The 14,841-nt window shown below is 38.6% G+C and overlaps 2 protein-coding genes across 2 annotated transcripts; both read right to left on the bottom strand.

Annotated features, from left to right (window-relative positions):
* Positions 1 to 397: 397 nt before the first annotated feature.
* On the bottom strand, positions 398 to 8,146 carry LOC113708618 (C2 and GRAM domain-containing protein At1g03370). Its single transcript, XM_027231141.2, has 9 exons — positions 6,853 to 8,146; positions 5,379 to 6,629; positions 4,876 to 5,058; positions 4,469 to 4,752; positions 4,245 to 4,361; positions 3,743 to 4,005; positions 1,715 to 1,928; positions 1,345 to 1,617; positions 398 to 1,238 (listed from the first exon to the last, which is right to left on the bottom strand). Exons 1-9 carry the CDS (start codon positions 7,199 to 7,201, stop codon positions 1,044 to 1,046), a joined length of 3,129 nt encoding a protein of 1,042 aa, XP_027086942.2. The 5' UTR covers positions 7,202 to 8,146; the 3' UTR covers positions 398 to 1,043.
* Positions 8,147 to 9,571: 1,425 nt separating this feature from the next.
* On the bottom strand, positions 9,572 to 14,295 carry LOC140014399 (farnesyl pyrophosphate synthase 1-like). Its single transcript, XM_072065235.1, has 12 exons — positions 13,861 to 14,295; positions 12,710 to 12,734; positions 12,400 to 12,515; positions 12,208 to 12,294; positions 11,996 to 12,112; positions 11,824 to 11,912; positions 11,127 to 11,178; positions 10,921 to 11,016; positions 10,368 to 10,412; positions 10,172 to 10,261; positions 10,020 to 10,091; positions 9,572 to 9,873 (listed from the first exon to the last, which is right to left on the bottom strand). Exons 1-12 carry the CDS (start codon positions 13,990 to 13,992, stop codon positions 9,745 to 9,747), a joined length of 1,050 nt encoding a protein of 349 aa, XP_071921336.1. The 5' UTR covers positions 13,993 to 14,295; the 3' UTR covers positions 9,572 to 9,744.
* Between the last annotated feature and the right edge of the window lie 546 nt (positions 14,296 to 14,841).

Genomic DNA, 14,841 nt, shown 5'->3' with positions numbered 1-14,841 from the left:
GGCCAATGCAATTATGGTCAAATGTGATTCGATTTGGTTATCGTACTTTTTACATTATTTGGCGTACAATTATATTATATTATCGTATTCGAAATAAAAGTGATATATTTATACACCTCAAATTTAAATGTGTATAATGATCGAATGAAACTGTACAAAACACAATTATACTGAATCCTTATCCTGCTTGGACTATGGAGAAGGAGAGGGCCATAAATAAGGAAAGGACTCAGAACCCAACGAGCCTTTGTATGAAACCCCATAACAACTACCCTCTATCAACTCGGTAGTAGCAGTTGCAGTGGGAGCTAGCAATGGCAGTCGATGCAGTTTTATAAACTACATGAAGGAAGCCTTTCTAAATTATGCTTAAACTTTAGAGGTCTATAACCATCGCTTGTACAGACAATGGGGCATTTAGTGTCATTAACAAAATGAAATGAACATTCGTACCTTAAATGGTCCACATCTACAATGAAAAATCAGACACTGATCAGAGGTGTCACACTCTGACTAAACCAAAGAATGGATATTTTGATACAATCACACTTGCATTATGTTACAATTCATACTTAGTGGTAACTGCTTGTTGTAAATCAGATCTCCCAACTCATATTTAAACAAATAATGATAATAAAGGTCGAGGATCTGCTTGAACTAAAAAATTTCCACCATGTCCAGAACCAACTTATACCTGGGTTCCAGCCCCCAGGACCATTCCTTGAGTCAGTCTTCTCTTGAGAGTTGAGTCTATTTCACACTAAAAATATTTTCACCCAGAAACTAAATACCAACCGCAAGTCCTCCTTTTGAGTATGCTCTCCTATAGCTATACCCTGCCCATGAAGCAAGGGCTCTCCGGAAGCAAACATCTCCACGATGACCACGCGAGATATCAACTTAGCTCGGGTCTGATACGATTAGCAGCAAGTTTAAGCATACTGCGCCGAGAGAACTCAGTGGAAGGGAAGGCCTTCAGAAAGATTTACTCCCCCTGGAAATAACACAAAATTGTTGCCGACAGGTTTCATACAAACATTCATCTATCTCCCTGTAACAAATTCCTTTTCAAGTACGCTGAACATCACCAGTAGCCGCTCCTGCAGATTCACAAGAATGTTCTTGGTGATCCTTTTCTGATGTCTTGTATATTTCAACCATGCTAATCCAAAATAAACTTGGACACTGCATCCCATGGATCTTGATGGTGCATCCTCAACCTGGTATCTCATGTGAAGCTGAAACATTACATTAACAGAGAGCTTTTTGAGCAATGAAGATAAAGAAACCCAAAGAAAGGTCACAACAGAACAAGCAGGCATCTTGGAGGTGCAGTGTTCTTACGTTGAAATAGTCACCAAGTGGAACTCCATGGAGGGTCATAACCTCTTCTATGACCCAACCATTTCTTTCCGAAAGACGAGATTTCTGCTGAGTGCTTGTCACTTCTCCTCTATAACGAGAAATGCGTTTATCAAACTTGTAGTAAAGTTGTCTTTGGTAGACATCAGGCTTTTCAGACTCCCAAGGGCTGTAAGAATAATTAAGACAACCAACCCTTTCCATGACTTTACGATCAATATCATTACCACCAAATAGCTCCATGAAGAAACTCATCTGAAAATGACCAACACATGAATTTTTGTGATCCAGATGAGTGCATAATGTTTGAGAATTTAGAAGCGTCTTAAGCTAAAGGTGGAGATGTACTTACAGGAATAGAAAGAACAGAAGAATAAAGCAGAGACATGCTGACATCCTCAACACCCAAGAATGACCCAGTCTCTTCAGCATGGAGGCTTTTGGATTCAGAATCTTCATCTGTTTCTTGAGACACTTGGAGATTTTTAGTCTCAGATTCTTCTTCAACAATTTGGACCTTCTGCTCAGGGCTCAGGGCTCTCGCCTTCCACAGAGCCATGATTGTCCTATTCGGCAGAAAATGCATAACTAGTTAAGCACATGTTTAATGTCAAAATCCATTTTCATCTCCCAACTAGGAAGTCAGACACCCAACGAACTGGATTCCAGGTTCTTACATTGAATGAGTAAAAAGTCAATCCACAATTAAATTTCCTTTTTGAAAAAAATGAAGCACATTTTTCCAGTCTGTCAAATCACCAAAGTCAATAATTTGTGCAAGCATACGAGAGGTAGCTTCTTATTGAAATAATGAAGCATCGCGAATAAATGCATTTTTTTCAAACATAATAGTTTGAAATATTAGACATCCAAAGATCAAACCCGTAAAAAGTCGTATATTTACATATGGACCAGCAAGATATGAGCCAAATGAAACCAGAAAGAACAAACATTAGATGGGGATGGGGGGGGGAGGGCAAAGATTCACATTACTTCAAGAACAGGTCAAGTGAAGATCAAGATGAGGGCATTTTCCGTAAAATCCAAAAACCATGGCAGCAAGGATTTGTGGTTTAAATTCTAAAAGATCCATGTGAGCTGAGAACATGATAAAGTTTCATGCTTTAAGAGGAGCTACAAGCAGACACATCCAAAAAACAAGATCAAGAAGTGTCAGTTCAAATATCAGTCAGGACACCACAACTCGTACACACTCTTGGATACTAAATAATTAACACTGATAGTTTAGGATTCCATAAGTATGGTGGGCGCTCATTCTGTTGTAGTCCAATATTTGCTTGGCGCAACAATCAATAAGTAGATGAATGATAATTGCACATGTAAAAGATATAAGTATTCAACCAACAACCATCATGTATTATAGGGGGAACATAAAATTGCTTGGTGCACACGTGATTTCTTGGGATAAAATAAAGATGATCCCTTGACATTATATGGGGAACATAAAATTGCAATAAAACTCTGTATTATACAAAACAGTGCATTCACACTACAGAGCCAAATACCATATACAAGGACACATAAATTTATTACCAAATGCACCCATAGGTAAAAACAGTGAGCTCCTTGCTTTTAAATGCATGTTATTTAAAAACTTAATGCATTCTACTTTATCCAAGAAAACCAAGTCCACCAAGTTGACGAGTGTCCCATGATCATGTTCATGGATCTTGGTTAGCAGTTCATTCTCCAATACTTTGAGAATTAAGTCAACATATTAAAGATTGAGGCTGATATCTAGATGTAGCTGCTTTGAAAATAAGTCTCATTTTCAAAGAGAAAACTAAAATCAGCTACAAAAATCTCCCAAGTTTTTGTACTATAGAAATTTTTAGAGAGAGATCCAAAATAATCTCGTAGTTGCTCAGAGGGTAGTCAACCAAATTGCAGGCAACATAATAACCTCACTAGAAATGGTCGGATCTATTCGGGAAGGTGATAAAATAAGTTATTCAGTTGGCCACTTAAAACTCTTATCTTTGACACCCAAATAAACAGAAAGAACTGATTCTAGGCATCTCCCATAAATATATGGAAATCTTTGAATTGGACTGATACACCCATGAGTATGAGTGAAGGGTCCTTTGGACGAAAATAGGAAGTTCCAAGGTATCTTAATGTCCATCAGGCCCAATATGAATGATTGCCTCAATATTGTAACAGAAATGCCTATCTCTCCCCGCACATGCCAGAAATGACATGATTCCGAAAGGAAGCATATAGAAATCAGAGAGTAAATTTGATAATGTGCTCAAAGGCATTGAGAAATCAATCAAAAAAATTTAAAAATGAATAAGCAAGAAAACAACACAACTAATATTCACTGTCATTTCTTACTATATCTAATACTTGAAATTACCTGTTTGCAATATTGAATGACACGAATGAGTGAAAATGAAACTTCAGTCTCCCCGCCTCATCTTGTGTCTTTGCACCATGCCTTGCATCAAAGCCTCTGCCTGGCTTCAGCGTCATGATAACAATAGGACTACCCATTGAAGACAAAGTAGGAGCAACAACTTGAATGTCCTCTATGTCTTCCCAAAGGAAGAAAAACTTTGTCTTGTGTCCAAATAGGTCTGCATGGAACCCAATTATTCTAGCAGACAAAAATAGACGGCCCTACATTTGAACAATAAGATTGCAAGACATAAGACAACATCCAAAAAAAGTAATGAACATCAAAAGCATCATTTTTATGCCTGAACACCATGAAGGTGCTGATAAATAAAGTATGCATACCCTTAACGATCTTAAAAATGTGATATCACATTAAATATGAAAACTACACCAAATCATATATTTCCATTGCACAATAAAACCGGAAAGAGAAAGAAAGAAGAAAGAGACTGAAGAACTACCTGGAGGGGCATCTTGCGTTTCAAATGACAAGTGAAGTCATTGATGAGGAATTCTTCCGGTGGGAGGCCAAAAAGCTTTTGGAACGCTGAATTTGTTTGAGGTGACCGCAATCTTATCTAGAGAAGATTTGGTTTACAGCATCAGAATGGAATCAAAAAGACCATAAAATCTGATCCATTAAGTAAATTAATAGTAAATAATGGAAGACCAAACAAAAAGTTACCTTCTTTCCCACTTCCTTTTCCATCTTAGATAAAAAATCTTTGACAACATTGGTACCTCTTGTATTGTTCAAGAAAATTCTTAAATGCAACTTAGACTGGCATGCCTGAGCCAACTTCCCTTGGAGAGGAACCCAAACGTCAGACAAATCCGATATATTAGATTTCAGAAAATTGATTTCTGTGTGCCCAAGAGAGGTTGCTTCATCAAAAGGTCCATCAAAATCAAAAATTTCCACTTCCAGCACTGATGGAGGTTCATCCATTGCATCAAATTCAAATATTTCTGCAAGCAACCAGAGGTGCAACAACCAAGTTTAATCGAGTGAATATACTGCCATCAACATACCTACTGCAGATATGACGATTTAGACAGACATAAAAGCTACAGAGAAACAAACAACTATACCATTCCACAGAGGATCAGACTTCTGGAATTTGATTGAGCTCGTTCTCGTTTTCCCATTGCATGTAAAGACCACATATGGATCTGAATAACCACTTGAATCAACAGCTGCTAAATTGTTTCCCTCAATCAAGGCAACAGTTAATAACCAACCATCTCCTTGTGCTTTAATTCCATGATCACTGCCTGCAGTTAAAATTTGAGAAAGAAAATCTTGGCTTTAAAGAACATTAATGCAAAAAGAATAATATGACCAGGACGTTGCAATGCAGCAGAAAAAGCTACAAGAGGTAGTACTCAACTGAGGAATTCCAGCAAGACAAAAGAAACAATGGAACATATAAAGAAGCTATAAAGCCAATAATTCTTCAGTACGTGCAAAGCCATTTGATGCTAAAGGCAAACCAGCTGCCAACTAGAAGTTGACAGATGGAGACCTCAAAAATTCCTTTACCAAATACTTCATGCTTGTTGAATTTAATAGCAATTCTGGCGCACTGAATTACCTTTTCGCACCCTGGCCTGCATGAAGCGCGACATTAATTCCAGCACCCGTTTTCCTTGAAGAACTAATATTCCACAGACAACCAATTCACCAATAGAATCTGGTAAGTCTAATCCAACAAACTCAAGCCCCTGAATTGTTCCTGGCATGGCCAGAGAAATGTGCACAAAGACATATAACCCTACAAAAATAGTAGATATTACTGTGAAATTGGCAAAATACTCGACTGCCAGTTTCCAATCTGACTGTTGCTCCACCTTTAGAGATGCCAAAACCTGTTCCTTCTCAGTACTGACGTCTTTCATATCAACCGGCTTCACAGTTTGAGATAACAAATTCCCATATACCACAAAGCTATCTTTTATACCTTGTCTTGCCCCACTTTCAATCATACCTTTCATCATAGTGCTCTGCAAGAAATTCATTCGCCATGACACAACTAACCGAGAAGATTGTTCCCCTGATGGGAGCTCAGGCCCTGAAGTGATGCAATAAAGCACTTCTGCCCTAAAACAACTACCATATGGAGCATCTGGAGTGCTCACACTCGAGAAAACTGCAAAAGTATTGCCATCAGCTTTCAGATAAGTTTGATCTTCAGTGGCTCTCAAAGCCTTGATTAACTTAGTTGCAGCTTTAATATAGGAAACCGTCCTTGTAAGGTTTTCACCACCATTTTCAAACTTCCAAGGCCCTACCCGCAACTCTGTGGATCCCTGCATATCCGTCGCAGATTTGAAAAAGTTTGAATCTTGTGAAAAGAGTAAAGAGTTCAGCTCATGAGGTGCAATTGCATACATTTGGTCTAGAACTACTCCCCCAGGTAGGTTGCTTGGAATGTCGCCCCCTTGCTCTTTCGCCTCCAAGCTTCTCATAAGTTCTTCAAAGCTGCTTGAGGAGGGCTGGTCATCAGACTTGTCTTCATCATCCGCCGAATTTGCACTTTCAAATGGCTCCAAGACGTCAGGAACTTTATTGGTGGCGGCAGGTGCTGTATCCCCATTTTTGTTAAACATTTGAGCAATTCGACCAGCAAAAGTTTGGGCATGTGACCTTTCTTCCTTAGAAGGGGCAGGGGCAGCTTCTTCTAATCTCACTGGCGAAGGTGATCTCGGGGGACCATTAGCAGGCCTTGAGGGAGAACCCATTGTCATGTCAGCGTACTTCCTTGACAGTGGGCCATTATCACCAACAGATTGCGAATCCACAAACGAATTGCTTTGCGATAAACATATTGTCAGAAGAATTTCACCTAGTCGAACACAACAACAGTGTTAGTGCTATCGAAGTCCCGGTTGCAATTGGCAATCACACCAAACTTGCCAAAATGGAAACTTTTTAGCTTTTAACATTTGACAACTACCTCATCTTTGCTATTGAAGACCAAAAATGCCAAATTGAGCACTAAAGCAAAACATAGGATCATAAGAAAGTCAGAAATAGTAGGAGCCCAGAAAGAAAAAGAGATTAGTTACCGCAGTCCTTGTTCTTGGCTTTCTTGTTCTTGGGCTGCAAGGTGTACCACGCAGTGCCAAGGGACTTGTCTGGAGCATCGAAAACTCCAGAAATAGGGACTTTGATCTGCCCAACAAAGTCATCGTTGAAGTACTTATCTTCGTCCAACACAGATATGAGAAGTTCTTCCTTCAAGTCATCGACCCGGAAGGCAAATTCCTCACACCAGGATGGATTTAAACACTTCTTAACCACCTTGGTCTTGAACCTCTGCTTTCCCAACTGCAATTTCACGTACGGATCACTGAACCCATTTGGGTCCATTGGTGGTATATCCCTGGCTTCGATTACGCGCACCAAGAGCTTCATACTTGCCGACGAGAATCGAAATTCTCAATGCCGCCAATCCTTGTAGCTGACTAGCTGAGCTCAACCAATACTAACTCAACCGACCAATTCTAATTGTATTCGCCGTTGAACAAATTCTTACAATATCAAAAGATCAGAACTTTTTTTTTTTTTTTCCCCTTCTTCTTCTTATGTAGTATTGTGTAGTAGCATGCGTGAGATAGAGAAGTACAGCCAGCAGAAATGGGCTCTGATCAACAACCAAAAAGTGGAGTCTCACATATTTTACATGGAAAAAGAAAGAAATTTTCGATAGTAGCAACTGACATATGCTGGTAGTATATGCTTACTTATGATTTCGGACAAAACCAAGAAACAGGGCTGGCAAAAGGAGAGGAAGCTGACATATTTTCGTTAGCTGGAGTGTTTTGAAGAAAAATTACATAACACATATGAATGGTGTTCAACTGAATGAGAATGAAAGAGGACAGGAAAGTGGAGGGACTAGTACACCTCAGGAAACCAAAAAGGGAAACCAAAAAAAACAGAACAAATAAACGGAACGCCAGAAGATGGGTAACCAAAAAGGGGATCAAAAATTTGGGACGTCAGAAAACAAGAAAAGGTTGCAGAAAAAGGGATTAACGTATGTATTGTTTGAACTTTGAATCAAATTCTTTATTTCCTCGAGAGGGGGAAGAGAAATCAAATTCTTTATTGGGTAAGGTTTGAAGAATGAATATAATGGGTTATTTTTGAGGAGAAAGCGGGCGAGAAGAAGAATGTCTAGAGTAGCGAGATGAAAATGCTAGTGATGAATGAATGAATTGAAATGTTGTTGTTACTCCTAATCCTCCTAATTCACAAGAAGAAGAAGAAGTCGTCATGTGGACTTTTCTAATTGTGGCCTTTTCTTTGTTGTTGGGACTTTGGGGGTTGGATTGCGAATTTGGAATTTACCAAATTAATTAACAACAACGCGCCCTCACGGACATCTTCGGACTTTCTGCAATTAAATACACTAAGTAATAAACTATCCATCCATGAATGAATGATCCTCCATACACCAAATCTTACCATCCATGCCCCACTTAAAACTAAACCATTCTTGAATTATTATATGTTGTCTTCAGTTTAGACAACATGAATGAAAAATTCCCAATTCTTGTCTCGGGTATGTGTCGCCCAAAGGAAAAAAATTAAAAAACAAAATGTAAATTTCCGTTGCAGTTATACGGTCTTATCTAGTAGTACAATATAATAATAATATTAAGGTCTAACTTAATAATAATAATATCATCATCACTGCTTAAATTAAATCAGTAGTATTAAGTAAGGATGGATTTGTGCTTTTGACCAAAAAGGCTTATTATTCTAGACGATACGTTTAATGCGTTGTTTTGACGCGTTCAATAGAGGACTTTTTTTTTTTTTTTTTTTTTTTGAAGGGGGGGGGGGGGGGGGCGTGTGTGAATGTTGAACAGTCCTTGTGTCATGTGTGTGGTCGAAGATACTTAAAACATAACGAAACACAGCAGCCCAAAAGGGGAAGAGGAAAAGAGCTTAGACAAGTCAACACGGGGAGGCTGGAAAAATTGAATGGTCTATGGAAGGGCTGGGGTCAATGGGGGGCGTAAAACTAAACCTTCTCGGACATTAGGTGCCAATGTGGACTTTGTTGCCACCACTCCAGCAAATGTCTCATCTAATAATTTCTCTCTCTCTCTCTCTCATTTCTCATTTAATAATTAATACTTAATAGCACTACTGCTGCTTTCATGGAATCCGTTCCTCCGACTACCGTAAATAAACAACCGTCGTGTTGAACTTGAAGCCAAGGTTCAATTTTTCGTAAAAAAAAAGAATATATCCTACTTGCGGTTTCAAAAGTATCTGATGATGATATGCGGTAGTAGCGCTTGCAATTGCAAAGGATTCTTGAATCCTACTCCTCTTTCCACAAAAGCTCCCCTCAGCTCAGGTTGGAAAATTGAGGCGCAAGACTTGCAGTCTTCTCAGGATACAATAATTATTATTGATGCAAATGACTTTGACTTTGAAAGAAATACGTAGGATATGCAAACCGGAAAGACGAAGAAGTTCCTTTTGATCATCATCAGGCATATGGATATGGAAGGAGCACCATTCTAAAACTTGGCCTTGCAGTTTTCTTCAAAACCTTCTTGCATATTTATTTATTTTTTTCTTTAAAAAAAAACACAGAAAGGAAACAGTACGCTCACGAAAATTCAGTCATTTGAGAAGACAAATTGATGAATAACTTTAAGGTTCGTTCATTGTTGCCTCAATAAATGCTGCCTCACATCTCGTCTGTGTTCTACATACCGTTCATCCCCTTTGCCAAGGATGTCAAAGCCAAAACAACAAGCAAAAAAAAAAAAGAATAATAATCATAATAATAATGTGGAAGCTGATGAAACTATTAATCAACAAGAAACAACAGCAATTAGATACCAAATGCCAAAAAGACTCTTTTGCATATCGAATAAAGTAAAGCGTGTGCGCGTCGAGCTTTTTTTACTCTTTGTGGGAATATCCCTTTCCTACTTCTGCCTCTTGTATATCTTTCCCAAAAATGACTTCAGCACTGACTGCACAGCTTTGCTGGGATGAGCTTCGATACAGCTTGTCAGCTTCTCATAGCTTTTGCTTTCATATTCCGCAAACACGCCCTAAAAGAGTTGCAAATTGAATTCCAAAAACACATTAATAATAATTTTAGCTAATCCGAGAATGAGAACCACAACAATTTAATGGTAACTGACAACTAAATGAGAGAATAATCTTGAGAACATATTCAAAGAATCCAAGCTCAAACCTGGAGATCAAGTTCGTGGTATAGGGCTTTGACTTTTGCAACATCAGCAGCATCTGCCTTTCCATAGTGCGCCTGGCAGTGGACACAGCTTTAAATGGGAATCCTAAATTTTAAGCAGAGAAATTGCCAAGAAATAACGCATGCATCCTTACAAATAAAATATTTTTCTGTTCTTCACTGCATCTTTCTAGTGCCTTTACGACCAACCAAGAACATTTAAAATCTTCAATATCACTTCCTATCTGTGACAACAGGACGAAGTAAGGTATCCCAGCTGGTAAGTTGCTAAGTTGTATAAGAGCATTAAACTCTGAATATAATGGCATTCATTTGTGGAAATGTTTATACCTTTCCAACCTTTTCTGGTTCACCAAAGCAATCCAAATAGTCATCCTGACAGGGTGAAAACACAGTCAGAAAAATCTTCTGGCCAAGTGTTTGCATGTATGTTTTGTATGTGAAGTGAAACCTTTGACGCTTATCCAGTCCGCAATATAACTTCCCATTTGGCATGTTCTGGACTGTAAGGTGTAACTGATTGAATAGAAAACAGTAGTATTCTGCTACGAATAACTTTGAAACATTCAAAAGTGTGCTCCTACAGACATGGTTTGACCTTGACAAACCATCGTAAAATTAACAAGTGTTGTTTCGAAATCCTTCAGAGATGGGAAGGTATGCTGACAATGGTAACCAAGATACCCTAATTCAAGCTCCCTTCCCCGCCATTGAGAGAGAGCAAAAAAGACAAAAATAATACAAAATTTTCACCTCTTTACCTCCCATCCCTTCCAAAAGGTAACTTCAAAAGAACTTTGTCCACACATGTTTCACTAGAACTGCATCAATTATAAAATTCTTGAGAGTAGTAGAGGATTGCGTCAGACAAACAAGTATTTACCTGAACTTGAAAGTATATTCCCATGTCAATCAGAATGTTCTTTACATCTATATGGTTGTTCAAATTCTCACCAGCCATAAGCAATGCACATGCAACCTATTTGGTAAATAATAACAAAACGATTGTTATCCACCTTGACAAACTTTTGAATCTCAATCACTCTATTTCATCGGGCAAAATCATTGAAAACGTAGACATTAGCTTACAGGAAGGTAGAAAGAATAATAAGCAGTCTTGTACTGAACAATTCGCCGGTGGCTGCATGAAAAACAAATATTAGTTCAGAGGACAATATGTTACATCTCACATCATCCAAAATAATTCAAAGCAGGCTCAAAAGTCAGCCAAATGTGGAAAATCACCATTCCCACGATAAGGATTGTATACTTAATAGAGATGTGTGCATGTATGATACAGTAGTGGACAAATTAAACTACCTAATACCACTGCCTAACATAGTTGAAATTCAGGTTTGTCAACAAAAAGCATTTACAACATGATGAGACCTAATGCAACACAATATACAATACCATCTGCCTAGAGTGAGGATATGAAAAAGAGCCCAGATGTAATATATATAAAAAAAAAAAAAAAAAAAAAAGTATAACCGTTTCTGATGTATACCAGGATAATAAATTCAAAGAGGAAAACTCCTGTTAAAAAGCTCTAATTCTGATTGCTGGATGAAAGAAGTTTTCCTCTGTGGAAAACCCCATACTTTCAAATGGAATACAGAATATTACATGTCGTTCTAGTACATTGATGGTTCCCCAAAAACCAGAAATAGAAAGAATTGGCGGTAGGTTAATCAGTTCCTTTTTGCGGAAAGTTAACTGCAGGTAACAAGTGCAACCAGTGTATGGGATTTGAACATGAAAGAGTTAGGCAGATTCATCTACTCACAGTGACAAGGAGTATTTAGATAGATCCTTTTCTCCTTCAAGGGTAGTAATCAAATCTATCATCTGCCCTGAAGCAGTTTGGAACTCCACCTGCAATTCAAAACTACGATGGACATTAGAATGCAATAGCAGTTTAACTGAATGGAGCAGGGTCCATGTTTTACTTGGTTTACCTCATTGAACAAATCCAGAAGGTCTACATAGTAAGCCTTTTCTCTGAAGTGTTTCTTAAGAATTCTAGGGATGTGATTACGGAGTAAGACACCGTCATTTGCAGCAATCATACCAACCTAACAATTGCAGTTAAAAGAAAAAGAGTTTCACGAAAGAACTTTATTGGAGTTAATGAAGAATTATGTAAATCTTTTTCATCCTTGAAGTAAACCTTTGGCACTCTGAACCAACAAAGTTGACCACGCCGAGTGTGGGAATTATCCTCAATGTCATCGAGAACAAGAAAGTATGCCTGCAGCTGTAAATTTTGCAAACTCAAGAGTATCAGAGCTCTGCACTGTGCAGCAACTAAATGAATTCTATTTATCAAAGTAAGAAGAAAAGTAGGTTACCATTGACCTACCCATTCAATACACCACCCTAGAGCACTAGCAAGAAACACCTCATCCTCAGTTAGTTCCTTTCCTTCTTTTAGCAGCTTGTAGCTATCAACGACGGACAGACCTCGGTTCAGCTTTCCTGCAAAACGGAATACATTTTGGAGCATTTCAGGGAAAAATGGTTTTCTGCAAATCACCACACAAGAAAAAGGCAAACAGAGCCTTCCTGCCAACTCCCTTCCCCTCCCCCCACCACTGGCCCTCTTTGTCATTTTCTTTGCTTTGCCATCTAGAGATAAGTAATAACTCCCAAGTGATCAGATCAACAGTTACCTCCAGGAACATTGTAGTCCAGCATCTGCATCATAATTAAAAATATAAGAAATTAAAGCAAGTACTCAAAGAAGTGCATTTTCTGAAGATGGATATGCTCAGACGCAAATGTAAGTGCAAGCACATGAGAGAGAGAGAGAGAGAGAGAGAGCAAATTTTCATCATTTATTTTGTGGCAAAGCAAAACATAAAAAAGATTGGTTCTTGCTGCAATTTGACGTGTAACTGGAACGGAAAAGAAAATGAGGAACGGATGGCCAATCCATGGAAAATTCTCGACAACCCCCAAGATGGATCAAAATTAAGCTTCAAAAAAGAAGTCAATTTGTAACGGAATCACGGTAAAGCAAGAAAAAAGCTAAGCATAGTGAAAGGGGAATAGCATAAAGCTCAGTGACAGCAAAAAAAAATCAGCAGGGTATCATGCTAAGTGGAATCTTAACGCTGGTGGGGCAAAAGCACTAGAATTTTTTAGGGAATTCATAGAATTACAAATCAATGATCTCAGAAATCATTAATGTTACAACTTTGTGAAACAACACAAGTTTCTAAAAGGAGAAGTTGGAAATCAGCATCCGAAAACGAAGACTGCCATTTGTTCCTTAAAAGAATGAGCAAGGCATCTCAAACAACAAGGAAATATATGTTGATGGAGAAAACAACAACATCATCAAACAAAGACCTATGCCGTTCCTTAACGCTATGAAACTTGATTTGCCTCCGCGATCGATGGCAATCGAAAATATAAAATAAATAAATAAATAAAAGGTGTCCGTTGTCTGAGTTTGATATCTTCTTCTTTGTCAGTGAAATTTCTGGACCAAATAGAGCAGAGAAAAGAAAATCCAGCGAGTGGCATTATGATCACCGAGAAAGAGACGGACTTTTGCTTTGTTCTGATCATTGGAAATGCATTGCTTAAAGAAAATGACGGGTTTTTAGAGAAACTCCAATCACAGGTCAGCAAGAGAACATGAAAAGTGAAAGGACGCAAAATTTGATGTTGAGAAGGCATTATTGGTAACATCGCAAATCGGTTTAGCAAATGACGGTCAACATTGTCGAATGATCCTGGAATAAGACGTAGGAAAAAGAAGAAGAGGGAGAAGCTGACACATTTTATGAGGCGTGGGGTAAGAAAGAGGACGAACCCGATCGACCCACCGGCGAGAATCATCAGTCCACTCGAAAGCAGGGTCGTTCAAGAGCTCAGATTTGAGAACAGAGTAGACGCCCAAGAAAGTCGTCCTCAGATCCGAGGTTGTCCCGTTGAGATTAGCCATTTGTTTGGTTTGGCTGCTTATTTTTTTGAGAGTCTGGAAGGGAAGGAAATAAATACTCTAGTTGAGAGGGAAAGAACGAAAAAAAACAGAGAGAGAGAATCAGCAGAAAGAAGTGTGAAGGAGGATATCAGAATGGTGCTTGTAGAAGCAAGATATGCGAGAGAGTGCAAGGAGCCTCTCTCCGTCCGAGTCTCCCTCTCTTTTTCTTCTCTCCTCCGGTCGGGCCGAGTACTACTACTTCTACAAAAATGCTGCTGCTAGCAGTGTGTGGAAATTGGAAATTGGAAATTGGAGTGAGTTTAGCAGTAGAGTGGTAATACCGCTGCTACTTCATATAGGAGCAGGAGTCAGGAGGCAGCGTCAGCAGACCAGTTGGGTGGGAGGGAGCCGGCAGTTTGGTTTTGGGGTCCCCTTTTGTGTACTTTTGACGACATTTTCACACACACTCGCGCAGAGAGGGTCTATTCAGGGGAGTGGAAAACACGTGAATTGCCACCGCCAAAGCATTAATATAGCTTTCTTGATAGGTTGGAGGGTCAAGATCCGAATATTACCTTTCATCGATTATCATATTATTAAGTGAATGTGTAAAAAAATTCAGAGCCTAGTAAAACACGTGTGTCTGGTCCGACGGTGATTTAGTTCTCTCCAAATTACCACTCCATGTCATCCTCTTCTTTCCTTAGGGTACGTTTGGTTCTACAGAATTAGAATTGAATTAGAATTGAAATTCTATAGAATTGGAATTCTATGAATTGGAATTCCAAGTCATTTCAATTCTTTCGTTTGGGAAATACATAGAATTGATACGGAATTTATTTGAAATTCCAAATTCTTTGTTTGTATGAG

Source organism: Coffea arabica, chromosome 9c, assembly GCF_036785885.1.
Source record: "Coffea arabica cultivar ET-39 chromosome 9c, Coffea Arabica ET-39 HiFi, whole genome shotgun sequence".
In the NCBI taxonomy this organism is placed as follows: domain Eukaryota; kingdom Viridiplantae; phylum Streptophyta; class Magnoliopsida; order Gentianales; family Rubiaceae; genus Coffea; species Coffea arabica.
Note: the sequence above shows the minus strand (reverse complement) of the source record. Positions and strands in the feature narration are given on the sequence as shown.